The following is a 24130-nucleotide window of genomic DNA, read 5'->3' as shown; positions in this document are numbered from 1 at the left end:
CACATTCCTGAATAGTGTGGAATTATTGTACAAAGTGGCACAAATTCATAGGAGAATTGCAGCTGTAATGATTTAACGTAAAATAATGTATGCAAAGCAAAAGGAAATTGCTTCATGACTTTTCATCAGTCTATATTGTTTGAGTAATGTAACCTGGAAAATGTAAAACAATGATGCTGTTCTATTAATTTCAGTTACTTTCATTTATATCAATCTACGGATCAGAGAAAAGCTCTGCACGCAACATCAGAACAAAAATAATTAATGAGAAAAAATATTACACCGAATTAAGGATTAACAGATAATGTTATTCAAATTCTATATTTCAGGAACATTAAATCTTGCTTGACAGGGCTTTGATGCAAAACACTTATGCGGCCGTATAGGATGATCCAGATGTTAATATAGCATGTCTTTAATATAACATTATAAACATGACCTTTGCCTGTCTTCTGTGATAAGGCTAAAACAAAAGCCATTCTATGAGACACTTTTTGATTATACATGATGACATTGTCATATCTGTCCAAAACAAATGAACCCGGATAACCCCCACACAGAATTGTAAAATTGTCATTTTAATGCTTAACAAATAACGAAATGATTGGATTGAGGGAAAGCGCATTGCAATGACATTAATGCATATATTCACACGCTCCCCATCGCCTCCACCAATGTATTTCTGGACCCATCGAGAAACAATTATATTAATCTTAATTATAGAAAAAAACATTTGATGTTATAAAAAGAAATCTTATTTTTTATGTTATACAATGCTTACAATGGGGCTAACAGAGCATGCATTTAATTAAATTGGACATGGTTTTACATGCACCCAGATATTCAATTTTCCCACTTTGATTAAATAGTTTTTTGTTCATCTATATTATATATATATGTGCATTTCATGAAAAAAACGCAAAAATGTTCACTGTAATGATATGTAAATTGAAGGGAAGGCACTGTTATCAAAGCGGCATCTACAATGAATTGCAATCATTGGTATTTTTCGCGTGTCAAATGCTGCCGTGGAAACAAAAAAATACTACTTTAAAATAAAATAAGAACGGTGCACCTGTTCTAGTTAAACAGTAGCACGATTTATTTTAAAGCTCTCGGGATCATGATAGATGCAGAATGCCAGTCCTTTAAAAAAAAAATATCCATCCACAAAATATGCACCGTTAAAAATATTTCACGTTAAATTTTAAACAATGGGAGTCGTATTGAGAAAAGCGTTAATATTCAAAGTCTATTCCAGAAAACAATAAAAAAAGAAGTCCATTAATTAAATTGCTAAAATGAATCCGATATGAAGTATATACAGTTTATGTTGTAAAATGTTGTATGTGTAGTGGGCACGCACCTGGAGGGGGTCAGACATTTGTGACGATGTGTGACGAGGGAGGGGGGGGTTTAGAAATCAAAAGTGCAGCGCCACATTAAATACGTACCACAATGACAATAATATAAAGCGATTTGAAGCATGTTTTATATTTTTTTTGGGGGGGGGCAGAGCTTTGTGACGTCATATTTGAGGGGTGGTCTGACTTTTTGTGACGCCGTGTGACGAAGGGAGGGGGGGGTCAAAAATCGTCCAAAATCGCGTGACGTCATTTATGGACGGCCCCTAACCACTTGAACGGAATCACTATATGGTTGAACCATAACAGCCGACACACCTTCGGGTCGTCGTGTGCGGAGACTGAAGCTTCATTCCCGGGTCGCGGAGGCTCTGGGCCCATACCACGTGGTCCCCTCGCCCCCTTCTGGGGGTCCCCATGCCCCCTCGTCCGGTCACGTGCTCTCACGGGTTCACACAGACGATCATGTCCTGACCCGACCTTAGTGATACCCGGACTCTGTCCTCCAGTGAGCCATTCCGTGCCATGCTCACACCGGTGCCATAGTGCGGCACCACGCATACAGTACCACTCTTCACTCGGTACTGTCGCTACACACTAGTTACACCATTTATGTCATGTGTATGCACGTTGGTGGATAGATCCCCACATCGTTGCCACTGATCTACTGACAGGTTTGCTGTCGTGTCCGTCTGCAGGTGCATGTACGCATTGCAGCAATTCTTATAAAATGCGCTGGCAGCCCCTTTGAGATGCAATATCTAACCCTGTGGCATCTTAGGAAGCCCTTCGCAATGAGGAGGGAATCAGCGTTCATATTTAAATCATGTATTTGTCCATGGATTCTTTCATCCGCTCGTTTCGCTGTTCACTTACTCCGGCGCTGGTTACATATTCAGGCCTTGATATTTAATGAAAGTGCTGTTAGTGTCTCGATTATGAGCTAGCAGGTAATGCATTTTCACCGCAAATGTCATTTATTATATTATAATCCCACCTCTAAGCCCTCAGACTTGTGTTGTGGGCATTGTATCAGTTATTTTAACTTTATGCAGACAATAAATATTCCATCGCAAGAGTTTATGCCAGTGTTTAATCCACCATGACTCTTTCCTCCAAGGAAAACTCACAAATTAGTTGAGTGTCTCTTGAAGGCCATTATTCATGTCAGATAATGGAATTAGATCAGAACTTCAGAGTTCTTAACCTGGTGAATCCTGGGTTTTTGAGAGTGTCAATGTATTCAAGCAATCATTTAGTGATATCTTCATTGCCGAGTTTCTAACAGTGGTGTACATTTCAAATTCGTATGCCAGGGACCATCCCTCTAGGACAACTATTTCTGTCTTCCCAAACAGCAATACTATACTCATTGTATTGGCCTTGGAAGGAAGATGGGTGATATTAGACTAAAATTTCAACACCCAAGCCCAGTGGCGGCTCCTGCAAAATCTCTCAGGGGGGGCAAATGTCTGGATGATTTATAAGGATAAAGTCCACCCATGCAAAGGATAAATTAACAGCTTAAGCATGTAAAGGCAACTTCACTTCTTTAATATTAATGAAAAATAAAGTGAATCTTACAATGCATCTTTTTTGTTTCTATACTCACTATTAATACAATCCACTCAAGTTTATTTTATTAAAGATTCCACTAGGTGGCGATAAATAATATTGTTGGATGAAACGTGCTTACGTATGATGACGTAAGCACGTTAGTGCGAGCCCTCCCGGAAGCCATAGAGAATGCATTGCAGCGCCCCGCCCGTTCGAAAAAAACATCTTTGAATGTAAGTCTATGGGGCCACTCGGGGCGATTCTCAGCCGGAGTGAAATCGCCCAAAAAGAGGCGGTACTCCACAGAACGTGACATGACGCTGATTGGACTATATCCAGAGGCACAGTGACGGCTAGCGTGACTCTGTGGTTGAATGACATTGGTGGTGCGTCGCCCAATCGCCCTAATGAAGAAACCGCTCCTGCCCAAGCCTCTAATATGTGAGTTGAGTTATTTTTTCTACCAGCTTTTTGGGTTGCTACAATTTGTTGTCGTTTAAAGGTTGTGGTGAAACCATTAATGATTGGAAAATCACACCTCATCGTACATTTACGCACACGCAGATGATTTAGGAAAGCCCAGCTCTCTGCATATATACAATAATGATTCGTAAAATGACAGCGGTAAGTAGTTTAACAATTGTCCACTCACACAGGGATAACCTTTAATGGGAGGATTAGACATACATTAAATGGACACCAGTCTAGTTGTGTCTTCGATGAGTTGTCATAATTCAGGCTCGTAATTCGATTTGATAATCAATCGCTTTTTGTCTCGTCTTTAACGCCTCAATGATATATTTTTGATATTTTTACATGTTTACATATGTTATACCGTTTGATTACACAGCCTACATGTAACATTAGCATGCCATTTTGTGCTCATAATTTGCAGAAATCATAAACGATCAATTCTCGCACAAAATATGCATGTGAGCATAATATGTTATTGTAATCGTAATTCACGTAGCGTTACATGCCAAAATATTTCCATCAACAATGATATTTGATAATAGTAGTCACTATTATCAAATATCATTGGAATTCAAAGCACACCTACCACTACACAGAGTGCGAATTTGCTCAAAATAAACTGGGCCACTGTGTACGCACAATCTGGTTCAAGACAAATTTATCTGGAAGGATCAGAGTCAATGTGGTAAGTGATTATAGCATTGCAATGCATAACACAAAGCTTTAAACGAGACACGAACTGTGCTAGCACAGATTCTTAACCTAATCACTGCCTTTAACCAGTTTATAAGAATCCAAGGTGGCATTGTGGTTAGTGTGTTGTGCATCACTGTCACTGATTTATGTTTGTGTCGACCCTTCCTAACTGCGAATTTTCATTCAATTGGGCTGAGATGTCCTGCAACAAACCTATAGGTCTGCACATGCGAGTTATTGGCTACTTGGGCTTCCTGTGAGATGGAGCAATGATATCCGTGGCTCTGTTTCCCACAGTTTGCTGTGGCTTGAGTAGATGCTACCCATTGTTTGATCCTCCAACTGACGAATGATCCAAAAATACTGCTGCCAGACGTCTCATCCACACTCGTTAATAAGATCGCGTCACCCCAATATTCTGATCCCTTCACCGGCTCCCAATCTAATCCCATATCAACATCAAGATGAAGATCAACCGTGGACTCACTCCTGCCTACCTCTCCTCTTTCATCTCACTCTCCTCCCAATAACACTCTCCTATCTAGCAACCAATGCCTCCTGTCAAAGCCCCAAGTCAGCCTTCGCTCAGTGGAAGGTCGCTCCTTCTCTTCTACTGCCCCTATAGTCTTGAACTGCCCTCCCCCCAGCCATCTGTATCGTCGACTCCCTGCTCCAAGTCACATCCAAGATGTAAGGCCTTCCTCTTTTCGTCCACCAAGTGACCGACTATTGCTTTATATTTATTAAAAAGGTAACCCTCCTTTCCACAGAATGCTCTTGTTCCACTCTTTGGTACGGCGTCTTTAGGTGTGGTTTCATTTAGAAGCTACGGAAATATAAACTATATTCCATAATAGAGGTTTTTGGGTTATATTGCGTAAATATATAAATGTGTCGTTAAAACCCGCCACCACCCGAAACAGCTAACTAGTAAGGGTTGTCACGTAAACAGAACATGCCAATTCGTTACTAGTTCAGCACATCGGCGTGTTGGAGAGTAAACTCACTGGAATTGTACATGTTGTGGGTTTACTCTCCGACACTCCGGTGTGCTGAACTAGTAACGAATTGTCACGTTTTGTTGACGTGACAACCGTTACTAATTGGCTGTGTCGGATGGTGGCGGGTTTAACGACACATACATATTTACTCACTCCAATAAAAAAAAACTCGAATACTGTTAAAATCCTGTTTGGTGGCCGACGGAGCCAGTCATCCCTCAATCTGGATGTTTTGTTTGAGAAGAAACCTGATGGCTCTTTGGGACACTCTGTCTACAGGAAAGCCACCCACACAGATGTCTGAAACCTGATTCCCACCACCATCCGACACAGAAGAATTCCCTCATCAAAACACTACACCATGGGGCCCACTGCATTTCTGACCAACACCACCTAGCCAGTGAACTGTAACACGTACACCAGGCCCTTAAGATGAATGGATATTCGGACCGCATTATTCGCAAAGCTGTTTCTTCAACCATAGAGAAACAACTCCCCTGAGACGCTGATCAAAACACTCACGTTACCATACATAGCAGGCGTTACCAAAAAGATCACTTCACAAGTAGACATGCCATTATATGAATAACTATTAAGTTACATTAAAGAATAAAACACTATGTAGAAAACTTTACTTTTAATAATATTGGTCGCGAAAGCCTACATGTTAAACAGATTATATAATACATCTTTAGTCCGATTTTAAAAACCACACACCGTCTTTAACAGATGGCATTCATGGTGCACTCCGCTTGAACACAACATCGACCAGCACACGTTGCATGCACCATGAAACCCCATTCACACAAAAAACACTCTTTTTTGGACAACATTTTGAACTGGGCTGAGAAATCTCAACATACACGCTTGGTAGTGTGAAGGTTTTATCGTATGGGCCTTCTCCCTCTAAACTTCCAGATGGCCACCTTGGCACGGACGACGCTCATCGTGTGTAGGATTGAGTCCCAGGTGTTCCCCAGCATCTCAGCTGGGAATGTTTCAACACCTCCGGCTGTTGGAGATCACTCAAGATTTCTGGCTTAAAAAAATACGTAATTATAACAGGAAAAAGTTGTCAACATTTCAGCCACGCCAGTCAAACTGCTGTTCAGTCAAAATTACTTGATCATGGATCCTTGATGCGTTTCGTGCCATCTTGAATGTGCGTCGAGCTCATGTATCCAGCATATACAAAATGCGTTTCAGAGATATTTTAAACACCCTAAAATCGTTGCCTTTTAGAAAATCTCACAACGCATTTTTAAGTGCAATGCTTGATCTAATCCCCTTTGTACCGTAATTGCATGCATGAATGTCCTCTTGAAAATATTTACATATTTGTATAAATTACGTGTATACACTGTATATATTTTGTTTAATTCAATTGCATTACTTTAAAACCCACACTGCCTTACAGTGTGCCCCATTGTATGTCCTGAAAATGTATCCACTCATGAATATCCTTCAGAGATGAATTGAGTAATATTCGCTCATAAACTCAATCTACCAGATGTTTTTTCCTTCTGACAATTGCGCTGACACCATCAAATCGCAATATACGTAAACTAGTCCTGGATGAAAGCCCAGGATACTGGATATAAGTGGTGCTGGCTCATTGCTCTGGCATGTTAGGCATATATAGAATTAGCCTCCAAACAGCCTCGGCCACCTAGTTAATTGTCTATATATTTATGATAGCGTCCCTGCTGGAATTCCACTAAGTAGCACATAGATCAGAGAACAAGCACAAATCAGTGACATCACATTGATTGTTCGGAAAATTGGGCTTGGGCAGGTCATGTACAATAAATTACGCTTGATTTATATCGCATCTTAATTCGTCTGTATCTCAAGACACTGCACAGAAAAAGTGGGAATATGTCTTCTGTAAGAATAAGAAAGAGCCAATTCTAGGCAGTGGAAAAAAATATTGTGCCTCGAGCCTGAACTTGGACTGGAAAAAGGAGTCAACAGCACAATTGCCTTAGGAAGTGCAGTTCCAGACATTAGGAGCAGCAGAGGAGAATGAGAGATTCCCCCCCCCCATTGAGCAACGGTTAACTGGAGACTGATAGAAAGCCTCTTTTTACACTCACCCCTCCAGCTTTGATAGAGAGCTGGAAGGGAGGGAGCGAGAAGGGGAGCAGAGTGAGATGTTAGGGCAGCAGAGGTAGGCAGTGCTGAATGAATGGAGAACAATATCGCTCCGAGGTACAATGGCCAGTGGGCGAGGCTGGTGACAGAGTGCTAGCCAAAGGACAGAATATTCCTGGGAGGATGATCACTGTAATGGAAAAGTGATGCAGCTTTGTAACTATTCAATCTTTTCACTGTTCGCTTCGTTCAGATTCAATGAAAGAAAAAGTTTCGTCTTATTTTTAACGTCTAATTTGCACTCCGTGGCTCATGTATTGTGCTGATTGTCCTGTCTCCTTTGTTCAATGAACATGAACGTAACATTTGCATTTAGTTTACACAAAGCATTATATAAATGATACATGTTTACACGTGTGATTGGATTAATACATTGACCGTATAGGACTGTATTTTAATTGATCAATCATTACTTGCCACAGTAAAGCATATCCATTCACGAGCGGGAGATGCATGAATTTGTAGTATCTATCACGGGACATAACAAATGTGGCGATTGCATGGAAGTGGCTTCATCCAACAGTGGTTGGACTCTCCCGATAATCTTCTTGGTTCTTTGGGTAAAGTCACGTAGAATGGAAATAATAAAATAATAAAAATAAACATAATCATTTTATTATGTTTTATTTGGAAATAATAAATTAATTAAAAAAGCATACAACTTTTATTATGTTTTCTTTTTATTATTTTATTATTTCCATAATAATTGTATTATGTTTTATTTTTATTATTTTATTATTTCCATTTTACGTGACTTTACCGAAAAGAACCAAGAAGATGAATCCCTGCAGTCACGAAAGCTTTAAATCGAAATTCTCCCGATAATGTTGCTGCTGCTGCCGCCCACTTCTCTGCGCACCCAGGACACCTTTGGGCCCATACTCATCGGCGGCTTGGAGGAGCAAGCCACCGCCGGTGCCGCCAGCGGCCTGGTTGGCTGCGTGCGTGAGCTGCAGGTCAACGGGCGTGAGTTATCCATCGTCGGGGAAGCGACGAGGGGACGCAACGTGGAGAACTGCAACGTGCCGGTGTGCGAACGCAGGCCCTGCGGACACGGAGGCACCTGCGTTAGGTGATGCGCGCCTAAGCGCCGTCCTCGCGATCGCCCCTTCCCACCCACCCACCCCCGCGCGCGCAGCCGTTTCTGCTCAAAGACGCTGCGGCTTTGTGTCATCGTCGCTGTGTTTTAGCCGTCGGGCCATTCGCACACACTGTGTGTGTGTGTGTGCACGTGGTCGCTTAGGGTCGCGCTGAAGTCCTCCGCAGATTGTTGCAAAACGAAGTGTCGGCGAGAGAGAAAAATGCGTGCAGTCCAGGGTGGAAAATATCAATACAGAAATATATGTTTTTGGCAGGTAATTGCAACTTTTTACCGCAGTTCGATTCAGCGTTTTTTTTTTCTTCTTCCTCCAGGTGAGAGCCATTTGATTTTGTTTGCTTTGGCCAATTATTTAACAATTGCACTATTGACATTTTGTCCTGAGATGAAGTATCCCTTTGGAACTCTCATAGAGCAATGGATCATCCAGTGTGTTAGAGAACAGTCATCGGTTATAAGATCCCCTTCAAGTGATTCCTCAGATAAACTTGTCCACACTGGTAATCAATCTGCTATTTTTAACTCTCATAGCTGTAATATTTCCAAATAACGTGAACGACCAAATATAATTCGGTGTTTTTTCGTGTAGACACTGGTGACCAGGCTGAGAATATTAACTCACTACGGTCCCTGTCATCGCGTGTTTTCAGATGAACTTCTGCGGCCGTCTGGAACGCTCTTCCTTTCGGTGTTAGGAAGCCACTGGAGATATGCACTTCTAAATATAGATTGAAAACTGATTTCCTTAGAACTGCTTTTTGTGCTTAGTTTGTTGTCCTTTTCCCAACACCTCGGATTGGAACAGCTGACTAAACATGGTGCGAAACAAGTTCAACATACATATACGCATACTACACCTGTGAACCTGGTTTGGTCGTGGGTGGCTGATTGGAATCGCAGCCAGATTTTCAGTGGCGCCAGCTCTTTTGACCCCTGAAACAGGTGGTAACTTACAAAAGGTGTTTGAATCCACATGGCATTATGGGAACAAAACAGCGATGTCTTCAAATTGCTCACTATAAGTACAAAAGGCAGCTCTAACTGAACACGATTTAAATCTAGTAATTTTACCTTTTAACGCACTTGTTGATCACTTGTACCCTTCCTCTGCATCGTCATTCTACAATAGCCCTGCTTTCTTATTGCTACAATACATGCATGCATTTTGTATAGGGTGTTCTTTCCTGAGCACTGTTGAACATGCACAGCAGACACAGCCTCAACGCTGTACAAATAAGATATATTGTGCCATAGCCAACGACAAATTCAATTTGTACTCTTTGGTTCTTTCGGTAAAGTCACGTAGGTATGAAATAAAATAAAATCACGACGTTTTGGGCCCACTTCAGCAATTGTTTCTTGCTGTGGTTGTCCCACCTGATGACGGAAGCTTGTGTTGCGCCCGAAACGTCGTGATTTAATTTTATTTTATACCCACGTGACTTTACCGAAAGAACCAAAGAGTATGGATCCCTGCAGTCACGAAAATTCAAATCTAAATTCAATTTGCTCAAAATCACCATAAGCCCTAATAGGGTGGCTCCAAAAACGGTGCGGTTCCAGATAAAAAAAAAAGTATAGAAAATTGCCTTACTTTCATCTGTTATAAGCTTGTGTGACTGGGCCAAATGGCTTGTAAATTTGTGAACTTTTGCGGTCGCTTGCAAAGGTATTTCGGCTGTAATAATGCCTTGAGGCGGAAACACTTGTGTGCACAACATCGCGGTTCTGTGCTTTGGCGCTTACTTTTCAACTGGCGTTAGGTACGCTACAAACAAGGGCAATGTTTTGATTTTTTGGTCTTCCCCATTGACAGCCAGTCACGGGACTCCCAACTGCTCACAACACTTTGTTGGTTGCAGCAGTAACGAGTTACATGTTGGTAAAGAACTGCATCCTGGGAGTCCAGCCCTGTGAATAGGCCAAGAGGCCCCCGCAGTGTGCCCCTTGCAGCGGTAGGTTTTGTCTGATGACAGACACCGCCTCTGACTACAAATAGATTATACGAGAAAGTCATTCCTATAAAACACGTACAGGAGGCAGTGAATTTGCTTTAAGAGCAGAATGCTAAAAGTGCCTACAGAATCTAAGATAAATTACTTTTTCGATATGCGGTGTATATTTGTATTAATATATGATGTGCTTTATTTCAATATGTAGTAAATCCAAGCGTAAATGTACCATCGCAATATGTGATTGCAGTATATTGTATGGAATTTGAACTCCAAAAAAGAACTATCATTAAGTCATTCCAACTTATATTTTGTCTTAGTATCTTGTGACCAAAACTTTTAAACCACCACTTGTAAATAGATGGATTAGAGTGCGAGCATTTGGGCCACGTGATCATATTCTGATTCAAGAACCCCATGAAGGAGGGTAGCACGCACGCCAAGTTAAAGTGTCTCCCTTCTCACATGAGCTGTCGGACGGAATTGATCCCAATTGGTAGCTCTTAGTCGATGGTGGAAATTCCACATTCCCATGGTCGCGAATAACTATATTCATCTGTCAACCACCACCTATTTATGAATTAAATCAATGTACAGTCCTTTGTCAATTTACAGAGTTTTGCTTGATAAATGCCTATGCTGTGTGCTAACACTTTGTCGCTCACGGAGGTTGTTTGACCATACTTCACCGTGTTAGCGTGCAATGGTGAATCGTCGGGAGCTCAAGACCAGTTAGCAGCCATGGCTGGGAATTGGACTCAAGATTGCCAGCTATCCGAGTGAGGGGCAATAACCACTGCACATTCACTTCCCACAACAACCTACTACTGTGTGGCTTGTTTTATTTGTCACGGAGGAATAAGAGGTTGAGTCGACCCATCAACTGAATGTTGAGAAACCAAAATTAAGGGCATCGTTTAGGCCTGTCATTTAGCAGTGGAGGCAGAGTTGGTGGTTCACGAGGAGACGGACCACGGTGGCGATAGACACTAGCCCGCAGGACATTGGGAGGCGTTGAAGGAAACGTTTCAACGGCATCTGATCCTGTTTGGCATTTTCCAACTGTCGCAATCAGGACCTTCCTGAAAACCAGTCTCTGAGCCTAAGCGCTGCTCTTTTCAAATAAATAAGTTGTCATTATTCAAAAAAAATTTAAACAGAAAAATCGTTTACTTTGACATTACACTTTTGATCCTAAATATCACTTCCCTGCAAAATAATCTAAGCTCAGCCACGTGGTGTTGTGATTAGAGCCATTAAATATCAGTTGAAAGGTTTGGGTTAAAATTCCAGTTGCGTGTAAAATTCATCCAATATCCTTCTGACACCTATAATGCACTGCCCGGCGGAAAATCAACAGTTGTTTTCTTATGGAGAGACTGACCTCTGCTCCAAGAAAGTGGAATTCCATCACCTACGAGTCACCAATCAAGATGAACACTATCTCATTGCACGTTTGGGCATTGAGAGCCTTTCACTTCCATAATTATCTATCAACCAAAATGTAAGAGTGTACCCCTGTTTTTCTCTCTCTCTCTCACCTCACCGACCTCGCTATCACGCTACGAATAAAAATAAATGCAACAGAGGGGAACCCTAATGCAACTTACGTGTGTCCATGCAAGATAGGATAAATGTGCACGCCAAAGGACAGCTCTGCCTTTAATCTCGGAGGCCATATATTACTTCCTCCAGCATGCATTCAATCGCTTCAATTATTGCCGAATGCGGCATGAATTCAGGCGCATGTGTTGCACAGAGCGTAGGGTGACCTTTCTTAAGGTGAGTGCAGGGCCTCGAATTTAACTCGGACATTGCCCATGGAAATATACATGCCGTACTGCATTAGCATGGTCTCCATATGCTACATTTTGTGTCCTAGACACGTGCGTGTTAGTGGGTTGCAGAAATAAAAGCAGAGTGAGGGGGGAGTCCACATGCATGACTGAGTAATCGAGTAAGCCAAGGCTGAGTGGAATTGTTAGGGCATTATTTGACTGATATTTGTTTACGTAATTTTGCATTCAGTGTTGACATTGAATGTGGGATACTAGCATTGAATTTGGGTAAGTTAATGCGTATTATAAGAACAAATTTAGAAGCGTGCATATTTGCTACAAGTGTCTTCCTTGCTCAAGCGAGGATTCTTTGTCCTGAGCCACTGATTTCCTCCTCATATTTGCGACAGGTTCCAATTATGTATTAAAAACCACGCAGTGATAGCCATTCATTCAAAAAGCAAATGGACTTGCAACCTTTCCATTGTGAAATAAAGGCTCTACCACAGTGCCACCTGGCTGGGTAACGTCTACCACTAAGCCATGCACAGCACAGGAGTATTGCACAACGAGATACATTGAGAGTGAAGTGGTACAGTACAGTGGTTAGTGCATCCCGTAACCTGAGTTGGATTCCCAGTCGTGGCTAATATCAGTCATCAGTGATGCCAGAACCAGTCCTGTCCCCCAAATGTATGAACCGGCACTGAATAGTGCGGTGAAGTATGGTCATACAGCGCCAATGATCACAAAGAGGAGCACAGATGTATGTATCTTAAACTTATTTCGCACCGTACGTAGCCAACCATGCTAATCTGAGATGCAGGGGAAGGACAACAAACTAAACACAAAAAGCATGATAATACGTCTCACAATGCACATTGTTGAAATGCTCAAGAGATTAGTATCCTCAATCTACAATGCATACCCATATTCTATGGGTCTTTCGGTAAAGCAACGTAGATAGAAAAATTATTATATCACGACGTTTCGATCGCAACACAAGCAATCGTCTTCAGGTGAGGGAGATAGAAAGCTCCTGAGACAAGGTCTTATATAAGCCTGAGATGAGTGCATCAAGGTAGGTGGGTGGAGCTAGAGATGGTCCAACCACAGAGGCTGGGGAAGTGCCCTTTTTTGTCAGAGATTAGCCCGTAGGGTGCCACCAAAGCTGTGGAGGTGGCCATTGTATTGTGTGTAGCCCAAGGGTAAGTGGGCGGGGCTAGAGATGGTATTTGCATGTAAATGTAAGATCGGAGGGCGCCCTGAGGCTGTGGAGGTGGCCATTGTATTGTGAGAGATTAGCATGTCAATGTAAGAGAACCACTCCAACGGTGGATGTGATAGTGAGACATCCAGCCTGTCAATGCAAATACATCCAACCTGGCAATGCAACTCAGAGAGTCGGAAATAACAGCTATCATCGGCAGGTAGGATGGAAACATCACAGCCAGTTATGACTTAAACTGGTTAATAACGTCCTTCCAATGATTGCTCAGTTTGTACCCATCTTCTTGGTTGAAATTGTGTCCGTGTTTATATATCTGGATGGCTTCATGAACGAATCTTTGTTGATCGTGAACATAAGGCAGATCTGAAACACGGTAGTACCAATTCCTCGGCCATGGCTGATCATTGTTTAACGCTGTGGGAACACACGAAATAGATTTCTCCAAGACGAAGGTACTCTGCAAACCTACTGGCTATCAACAAAGATTCGTTCATGAAGCCAGTCACGAAAGCTTTAAGTCAATGCGTACCCAGTATCATGCGTGAGAAATTCTGCACCGGGGAGACAAAGGCTGCCGAGCATAGTGTTGGACGCACAAACTTCGAATATTCCATGCCAACTATAACAGGCGCTCGCTAACAGCACTAATTCCTATAGTCCATGAGGCTAAACGGGAAATAATGTCTGCGTGCGCGTGCTTGCATGTGTGCATACGTGCTTACACTACAACAACAACACAGCGTGACAATTGCACACCAACTCAGCTTCAATGCCTGGTCCTAAATAGGTGCTCGCGAGCAGAATTTACCCCTGCAGACTGTTTAAGACTTAAACAGGGGAATCTTATCTTATCATACATTTATGTAGCGCCTTAACCAAGGCGCCGTACAGTGAATTACATATGGTGCAAGATGGTTGGCGAGATGAAACGAGATGAGTGGATGGGATATATGTAAAACGAAGTGGTCGTGGTGGTGGTGGCGATGATGGAAATGAACGAAGATGGAAATGAGATGAGTGGATTCATTATGGGTGACCATGGGGAGTTGGGGGACAGGGAAGGCGAGTGGGGAGGATAATAAGAGGGGAAGGAAGGGTGGGCAAGAGAGAATTACGTGGGTTTTAAGAGAGGAAGGTAGTGAGGGAGAGGGTGATTGTTTGACATGCAAGGGAAGCTTATTCCAGTGAAGAGGGTCTGGGAGAGAGAATGAGCGAAACCAAGACTGGAAGAGCGGAAAGAGACAGCAAAGATTTCGAAGGCATAGAGCGGGCAGGCACGTAAAGTGAGATGAGAAAAGAGAGGTAATGAGGAGCCATGCCGTGGAGAGATGTCCAAACCAAAAGAGGCAAGGATACAAAAAATTTACCCGTAAAAACAAAGTTTTTCACTATAAATCCTTTATATGCGTGGCATCGGTTTTATTTTATTATTCATTTCTGTTTTTCTTTAGTAAGAGTTTCATTTTTATCACATTGGTATTTTAAATTAAATATGAAAAAAAAAAGTTCCTAAAAAGTGGAAAATTTAGGAATTTTTTTTCACGAAAATAAATTGTCACGCACAACGAGTCTGTGTGCAAAATGTCAGCTCGATTGGATCACGGGAAGTGGGTTAAAAAACTACCGAAAGATTTGCACGGTCGTAAGCGCGCAAGCAAGCAAGCAAGTGAACTTAATATAAAGGATTTAAAAACAGGGTACCAGCTGATTGTTGTTGTGTGTGTGTGTGTGCGCGTGTCGTCCGTGTGCAGTGATGCAGAGAACTGGTTTTGCGAATGTACACCCGGGCGACATGGGAAGCTGTGCCAATTCGAGGCTTGCGTCGAGGATCCTTGCGGGCACGGAGCCACCTGCGTCCGTCGAGGAAGAGGAGGGGAAGGAGGAGCGGCCGGCCCCGTGTGCCTCTGCCCCTTTGGGCGCACAGGACCGCTGTGCGATGACCGTAAGCCAGCGTTGTTCGGGCGATGGCGAGCACGTCAATTGTAAGGGGCCGTCCATAAATTGCGTCACGCGATTTTGGACGATTTTTTGACCCCCACCCTCCCTCGTCACACAGCGTCACAAAAAAGTCAGACCCCCCCCTCAAATATGACGTCACAAAGCTCTGCCCTCCCCCCCCCCCCTCAAAACCATATTTCCATTTTGAAAATAAAACATGCTTCAAATCGCTTTAAACTATCGTCATTGTAGTGCTTATTTAATGTGGCGCTGCACTCTGATGTTGTAGGAGTATTGTTATAACAATTAGTGTTGTTATAACAATTAGTGTTGTTATAACAATTCTAACGTCATTTATGGACGGCCCCTAATCGGATGACCCCCCACGGGCTGGTGGCGTTGGCGATCCTGCGTTATTGCTCCGGTTTCCAATGTGTAAACGCTGTATTTGTGCGTCTGTGCGTGTCTATAGGTTGGGCGTGGTGCATGGCCACCCATCCCCTCGTATTCTGTGCCGGCCTTAATAGGTGCTCGCTAACAGCACTTGCCCCAACAGTCTGTTAAGGCTCTAGGAGGCATCTTTGTGCGTGAGTTTTGCATGCGTAGTATAGTTGCTAAGGTACCACCCAGTGACGTGAGTTTGATTCTTGTCATCAGTGGCGAATATCTGGAAATGGTCCCTGGTCCTCCTGTAGGTCAACTCGGCCTTTAATGCGTTCCTGGTATGGGTGTGTAAACATTAGCACTGGGGAGGCAAAAGTGGCTGGGCATGGTTGTGGGCACACTGCCTCCTTGTGATCTCCAGCCCATGGTGATCTGCTAGACCAGTGTAGTTGAAGCACGGTCCTTCATGTATAAAGAAGTTGAAGGGTTACATAATGGGGGAGGGGGGGGGGACACTCCCGACTTGCGGTGCTGAGTGTGAGCGTTGTCAGTGCCACTGAGTGGACGGAGCCCCCCGTCATGCAGCTCGTGGGTGTGAGGTGGAGTGTGGGGGCAGTTCACGGGCAGCCACGAGGCTGTCAGTTGGGGCAGTTGACGGGCAGCCACGGGGCTGTCAGTTGGGGCAGTTGACGGGCAGCCACGGGGCTGTCAGTTGGGGCAGTTGACGGGCAGCCACGAGGCTGTCAGTTGGGGCAGCTCATGGGCAGCCACGAGGCTGTCAGTTGGGGCAGCTCACGGGCAGCCACGAGGCTGTCAGTTGGGGCAGTTGACGGGCAGCCACGGGGCTGTCAGTTGGGGCAGTTGATGGGCAGCCACGAGGCTGTCAGTTGGGGCAGTTCACGGGCAGCCACGAGGCTGTCAGTTGGGGCAGTTGATGGGCAGCCACGAGGCTGTCAGTTGGGGCAGCTCACGGGCAGCCACGAGGCTGTCAGTTGGGGCAGCTCACGGGCAGCCACGAGGCTGTCAGTTGGGGCAGTTGACGGGCAGCCACGAGGTTGTCAGTTGGGGCAGTTCACGGGCAGCCACGAGGCTGTCAGTTGGGGCAGCTCACGGGCAGCCACGAGGCTGTCAGTTGGTGCAGCTCACGGGCAGCCACGAGGCTGTCAGTTGGGGCAGCTCACGGGCAGCCACGAGGCTGTCAGTTGGGGCAACTCACGGGCAGCCACGAGGCTGTCAGTTGGGGCAGTTGACGGGCAGCCACAGGGCTGGCAGTTGGGGCAGTTGACGGGCAGCCACGAGGCTGTTAGTTGGGGCAGCTCACGGGCAGCCACGAGGCTGTCAGTTGGGGCAGCTCACGGGCAGCCACGAGGCTGTCAGTTGGGGCAGTTGACGGGCAGCCACGAGGCTGTCAGTTGGGGCAGTTCACGGGCAGCCACGAGGCTGTCAGTTGGGGCAGTTGACGGGCAGCCACGGGGCTGTCAGTTGGGGCAGTTTACGGGCAGACACGAGGCTGTCAGTTGGGGCAGTTGACGGGCAGCCACGGGGCTGTCAGTTGGGGCAGTTGACGGGCAGCCACGGGGCTGTCAGTTGGGGCAGTTGACGGGCAGCCACGGGGCTGTCAGTTGGGGCAATTGACGGGCAGCCACGAGGCTGTCAGTTGGGGCAGTTCACGGGCAGCCACGGGGCTGTCAGTTGGGGGCAGTTGACGGGCAGCCACGGGGCTGTCAGTTGGGGCAGTTGATGGGCAGCCACGGGGCTGTCAGTTGGGGCAGTTGACGGGCAGCCACGGGCTGTCAGTTGGGGCAGTTGACGGGCAGCCACGGGGCTGTCAGTTGGGGCAGTTGACGGGCAGCCACGGGGCTGTCAGTTGGGGCAATTTAGGGAGTAAGAGAATCGATATGAATTAGGGTGAAATAGTAGTTGGAGGCAGTTAAGCTTAGAGAAGAAAGGGATTGGCTGGCTTGTGAGAACTCCATAGGAAGTTATAGGATAAATAAGTATAGGAGTGTAAACAACAGGTTCCGGATTGTTACAATTGTGAAGTAATTTATTTTATTAAATTGTGTTATCCATTCTGGGTGAAAAATATGCGCGATCGTCAGCGTCTTCTCCTACTGTGTACATATAGCAAAATTTAGGCGACGTTACACCTGTACACAACGACACCTTCCTTGTGCGATACGGCCAGCACAATTTCGGGATCTACTGCCCAAAGACCGAGAAACCAGCTGATGTTTTGGTGATCTGTCCTTGAGTCTGAAATAGTTTTTCAATCGACTCAAAGCAGTGGTGTTCCGGAGAGCCGACCATGTGTGATAAGTGTGCACATTTTAGAAAAATTGGACTCGTAAGAGTGCGACGATAACACATGTTCAGACTTACTCATGCTTGCTCGCTTTCATAGGTGCTTTGGAACAGTACTTAGCCCCTACAGCCTGAAAGGAGTATATGGGAAAATGTTGTCTTTGTATGCTTGTGTGTGTATGTGCATATTTTTTTGCATAGGTTCAGGGAGTGGTAGTACATAGTGCTATGAACCTAATTACCTGAGGTTGATTACCTGCCATAACGAACATACGTACGTACTGTGGTTAGTGGTGCCTGATGCTGTTATGGACCCCTGCAGGTCTGCTTGGCCTTAAATTAATACCCGGAGTGGAAAAACATCAGTACGAGAGAAACAAAGACGTGGTGCTATTAGTCCTCCCACCTCATGCACATTAATGCATTACGTTGAATGTGTTCCTGTGATCACATTATCAGTTAGCAGTAATGTTGTTTTACTGCTACATTGTTTTGTTCTTGCATTACTGTTCCTACAAATAGACCGGTTTATTAGTTTTTTGGTGATTTTTTAAGTAAAATTATTCCCTAAACTTTTGCAATGAGAACATTATGGCATAAGACGGGTTTTGGATTCATGGGAGAAAAACGTCACAAGACAAAGCCTAAACCTAATGACAGAGGCACTCACAATTTTAAAAGTAAACTTCTGACCGCACCATTATCTACGTCACTTGATATAGGAGACGATTACATTTGTATGAGTAGCTATTGTAATTTTTTTGTATGAATATATCAACGTTTCAAGTTTAGTTTTTGTAGGCTTTCATACGAATGATGCTATGGGTATCCAGGCACTGATTCACGTGGGCTTGTTTACCCATATATAAAATAGTTTTTCTGGGTTGGATTGTGTAAATATAAATGTGTCGGTCAACCCACCACCACCCGACACAGCCAATTAATAAGGTTTGTCACGTTAACATAACATGCCAATTCGCTACTAGTTCAGCACACCGGTGCGTTAGAGAGTAAACTCACAACATGAACTAGTCAGTAATTGGCACGTTTTATTTACGTGACAAACCTTACTAATTAGCTGTGTCGGGTGGTGGTGGTGGCGGATTTAACAACACAGTTATATTTATGCGGCCCAACAAAAAACACCTCTATTATGGGTATTATTTGTCGCGACAGCCTATGTGTTAAACATGTTTACTCATTCAGACGCCGTGTGGAGCAGCAGAAGCATTATTTATGCAGTGGGACAATGTATGAGTTACGTTGCTGGATTCACATGATATTTTATGATGTGTTGCTCTGCACGACTACTCCACTCCCTTGTTTGCTCAGCAGATGATAATTATCAGTTGTTTGTTTTGTTTTTTAAGTTTGCGTTTGACTGAGTTGAGATACGTTTTGAACAACGGATTTAGTTTGGTCTCTGCGTGTTTGTGTTTTCACTCAGAATCAAAGCTGCACGGAGAATGGGATTTTGTGTTGCATTTTTGGACTGTATAGGGATTTATTCCTGAGGTCCTCTGAGCTATGCATTCACCAGTGCCAGTGCTTACTGAACCCTTTTGCTGAGTAAATACTTTTATTTTCGTCGCTTCCACTTGTGCAAATAATGCTTGCGCATAATATCAGGTAACAAATTAGGAGGTAGCTTTGGCATGGTAATTTGCAATCTGTGTCCCAGGAGGCGCGGCCGTTAATTCCGTAGCAGCAGGTCACAGATTAGCTTCCTGGACAAATAAATGCTAGCACAAATGCATAATTAAGTTTATCTCCCGAAAGCCAGGAAATGTTGTGTAAGGTTTATTCAATATTTTGGGATTGAAAGTAATTTTAAAAAGGAACAAGGGTATAAGCATTGATGACCTTAAAGTAAGACTTAAAATGTAGTTACTAATGGGAATACAAAGTTTAGTTTTTTATATTTAATCTTAATTTTAGAACTTTCGTGACTGCAGGAATTATTATTTGTTTCTTTCGGTTAAGTAACGTCTAAAGATAAAATAATAAATTAAATTAAATAATAGAATACGACACAGAGGGTCGGTCAACACACAATTAACGCATAGCCTGGTTGATTACGTATTTGAAAGATTGCTAAGTTAGAATTTAAGTGTGAACATTCCAAAGAGAGGACACAGGCAGAGAGAACAAGTAGTCAGAGAGAGAGAAAAAAGAAGATAAGTTTAAAACTTCCCCGTAGAAGTGGTTCAATCTTAATTTTAGAACTTTCTGTGTTGTATTACATTACATTTCGATATTTTACTAGGTTATTTAATTTTAGTGTGTCCTTCTCCTGATTTTCAGGCTTGCTTGCCGTGTCATCGCACTTGCAGCACCACGTTTTTTTGTCCACTCATTGATATGCTAATTTTTTCTCTAACCCCCCTCCCTCTCTCTGCCTCCGCCCCCCTCTGTCTATTTAAGGCCACCCCACAGAGACGACCACCTCTCTCTGTTACCTGTGTTGCTCTCTCTATGTATCTTGGTGATATCTGTCTGTTAATATGTCTGTCTATAGTTTTCTGGTTAGATTTTACGTCGCTATTTCATTATACCTGATGATGATTGCTTGTGTTGCAATCGAAACGTTGTTTTTTATATTTAGTTTCAGGCAAATTGATGCGGGAGAGTTTTTAAATCACTAACAACATAATCACGCTCAGATATTATTCATTGCTGAGTGTTCACGTAGAACGAATGTTATCTGAAAATAAATCAGGTGGCATTGTGGAGGATCACGGGGTATCATTAAAATGAGGGGGAAAAAACCCATAACAATTCCTGTACGCTGCTGATGAGAAACATAAAGTTGAAACCACTCCAGTGTTGCCTGTTTAAACACACACTCATGTATAAAGCATTTGTCCAGAAGGACAAAAGGGAAATTTGTATGTCGACAGACAGTTTTTATTATTATTTATTTTCAAGATGCCCAATGGTAACCTTGTGCTTAATACTGATAGCGCTGGCACTCTGGCAGACCGCTTAACTCACAATTGGAAGGTTACATGCTTAAACCCTTCTGGGTGGGTGGGGGCGTTGGGTTGGGGTCGGCTTTACACTTATTTAGTTATCCTGGAGGATATCCCCCCTCACCCCACCCTCGGGTGAGTAAAATGAATATCACTTTGTGGGAAGTCAAAGACTTGCCAATGTGATATCGGCCACCATTAGCTCAGGGCTGCGGGTGGGGACGAGAGCCGTTTGAGTTGAGGGCGGGTGGGGGGCACTTTGACTTTGACATTACACAGCCACTTGCTTCTCCACTTACCTGTTGCAACAATTTATCAACAAGCAGAGGGGGGCCATCGACATATTGGCCTAACGGCTAATGTGTTCAGTTAGATGAACCCACGAGGGAAGCCCCCGTCACTTGAGTCATTGCTTCGACAATGATGTCCAGTGGCGGCTCACCTCCAGCAAGTAACTCAGCCTGCTCATCGCTTCATTGGCTCTCAAGGCCTTAAGTAGATTCTTGATCCGCCGGCGAGTGGTCGATTCGGTCGAAGGCTTGGCGGGCGGGCGGGCGGGAATGAACGGCTGCGATGGTGACTTAATGACCTGGGGTGTCAGTTCCTGGGAGAACTTTGTGCGGCTTGCTGTCGAGGTAATGGACTGTGAAGGGGCCCTTCAGGTTCCTGTCCTTGCAGTGTTTCACATTAATTTTAATACTCGCGGAATCCACTTAGCATCCAGTGTGAGCGGCGTGGCCTGAACATGCGAATATTCACTGGGAATATTTCAAAGGCTGTCACGATGAGCGTTGCCTTCCAAACTGTGCAGGGTGAGGGTATAGGTTGTGCACAGTTTCGGCACATTCTAATGGAGATGCCTCTGATTCTTAGAGATGTAGCTTTTTAGAATCGATGGGGTCTGATATGTAAAACATTGGCCTTGCTTGGTGAGCCTTCATCTTAATATGTGTAGAGGTGTAATTGTGTATGGGCGCGGATGGCTAACAAACACAAGGGGCGTGGTTAGGGCCGTACACAGAGGAGGTGCTCACACCGACGTCCGCACCTGCATCCCCCACGGGCCCCTCCCGGGGGCCGAGTACTATAAAAGGTGGTGAGCCGGAGGGCTCGAGGTCGGGGTATCAGCTTAAACCAGCGAAGACTGAAGACCAGCTAGCATAGGCCCGGAGCTCCCCTGGCTCGCTGTCCTTGTCAGGGCCGACCAGGGCAAGCCGGTGGCGTGGCCCCGAGAGCCCAGACTGACGTTCTTATAAGAGCCGGTCTGGAGACTCAGGGTGCCGGGATCCCAGCTTGACCAGGGCTGGGATAGGTAGCCTCCCCTAGCTCCGTAGTGGAGGACTTGGGCGTAGGTTAGCGGGGTTAGATGTTGTGTCTCCCTGTTAGCCGAGTAAAGGGGACGATAACCCCTTAAGTACTGTGGGTACCCGTTACTGTACACAAGTTGGTGTTAATAAATAAGTGTGCCTCCGACCCCGTCGTCAAAGCCTCCTGAATACTTACTACATATGTAAAAATATAGTTGCAATCACAAACCTCCCCAATATTAAGACATTTACATTTTGAAACGAAGCTTTTTTTTTCATGGCGGGGTTGACGGATATTGCAGTGTGTGAGACACCCACATGCCCCTCGTGCAACCTGGGGCCTGACACAAGGGCAGGATACCAAGTGGGTTACTGAGCTCTATCGATTTCGAGCAGTATACTCTGGTTTATATCAATTGTCTATGCTTTTTTTCTTTCTTAAGATTCAACAAAACTATATATTTAACAAGTAGGGCCATCCTGAAAAAAAAATACAGTATTGAGGTTGAGCAGATTCCCACGGAAAAATACAAATATACATATACGTATAATTATAATTTCAGTGAATAGAAGAGAAAATATTCGTTTTTAACAGAAATAACAAATATCAGTTTATTGTAATGTCAAAAATAGAAATGCATATCCATCAGCAAATGATGTCAAGTGGAAAAGATGTATAAGAGGGCGCGTCTCGTGGTGTCTGTGCATCACAGCCAACTCTACGTGTAGCACAAGTGTTCGCTGTAATGACAATCGCTTCTGTGCTTCTCCAGAACTTTCAAGGTGCTATTTATTTATTTAAGTAACTGACCTTGTGCCTGTAGTACCACTTTCAGGCCTGTCTCGCCTCTTTAACTGGCTGATTAATGGTTTGGATAACCGTGCTTTTTGCTCCAGCCCCGCGTTTGGTGTATTGTTTGCGGTTGAGAGATTTGGTTTTAAAGTAGGGGACAAGGTGGGTCAATGCTGTGGCTCATTTTATGTTTTATGCACCGCCAGTTGTATTTATTTTATTATTCATTCCTTTATTCCTTAATTATTTAGTTCATATTTTGTAGCTCCAATAGGGCATGCACTGCCTATTTACAAGCACCTCCTATCATATATTCTGCCAAATAGGAATGTTGTTCCATTGCATTTGATCGAAAGTACACGTTGCAGAGAATATATGATCGTTTGTAAGAGTAGCTCATTATAAAATATTACGAGCATAAAAGTGAACAAAACATTTGTAAATGATGAAGACACATAAATTGTATGCCATCCTCTGACTTCATGTCAGAAGATAAGAAAGTCTTTCACTGAGCTTGGAAGTGAATTTTTCAGTTGGCCAAAACTTTTGGTAGGAAATAATTGGCATGCAGATGAATAATGATTGATGGAAGAAAGTTATGCAATTTTTCCCGACATAGACCGATCTACGCTTTCATATTATATCCTGGGATCATTTATATTTCAGCATCAATGGACTTTGATGCAACCTGCAAGGATTGCACACTCATTAACCTGAAGCAATTTATCATGGGATTTGAGGCAGCTGGTCGAATGAAATATCACAGTATTGGCCATAAGCACTCTACCTCGAGACTCTTATAGCTATTTACAGGTTGGGGCTACATTTAGCCAACCGTGTGGTCCGGTGTTCTCAGCAATTGCTACCTGGATATGCTCTGGCCACAGAGAAATGTCCCTCAAAGGGACAACAGAGATTTATTTGAGCGTGATATTGCAGGTTATGCATGGATAGATTATAATGAACAAGAGCAGGCACTGTTTGTGATTGTGAATGGAAGGGCTGTACCGTGTATATCGGCAACGTAGCGGTTTTGTTTTCGGTGTGTAATTTCCTGACTACCGTAATGGGAGCAGCGGGTGCAGTGGCTCGCACGCCGTGCTATTAAACACGAGTTTTATTTGCT

The 24130-nt window shown here is 44.0% G+C and overlaps 1 protein-coding gene across 1 annotated transcript in view; it reads left to right on the top strand.

Moving 5' to 3' along the window:
- The first annotated feature begins 8070 nt into the window (after nucleotides 1–8070).
- LOC144724294 (protein eyes shut homolog) overlaps nucleotides 8071–24130 on the top strand; it is a 41882-nt gene continuing 25822 nt past the window's right edge. The window contains exons 1-2 of the mRNA XM_078603293.1: nucleotides 8071–8318; nucleotides 15058–15248. Of these exons, the coding sequence (XP_078459419.1) occupies nucleotides 8071–8318; nucleotides 15058–15248 (439 nt within the window). The remainder of the gene's footprint in view (nucleotides 8319–15057; nucleotides 15249–24130) is intronic.

The sequence above is a fragment of the Lampetra planeri genome, chromosome 2, assembly GCF_965212315.1.
Source record: "Lampetra planeri chromosome 2, kcLamPlan1.2.h2, whole genome shotgun sequence".
NCBI classification, from domain to species: domain Eukaryota; kingdom Metazoa; phylum Chordata; class Hyperoartia; order Petromyzontiformes; family Petromyzontidae; genus Lampetra; species Lampetra planeri.
The sequence above is the reverse complement of the archived record's forward strand: the minus strand, read 5'-3'. Positions and strand labels throughout refer to the sequence as shown.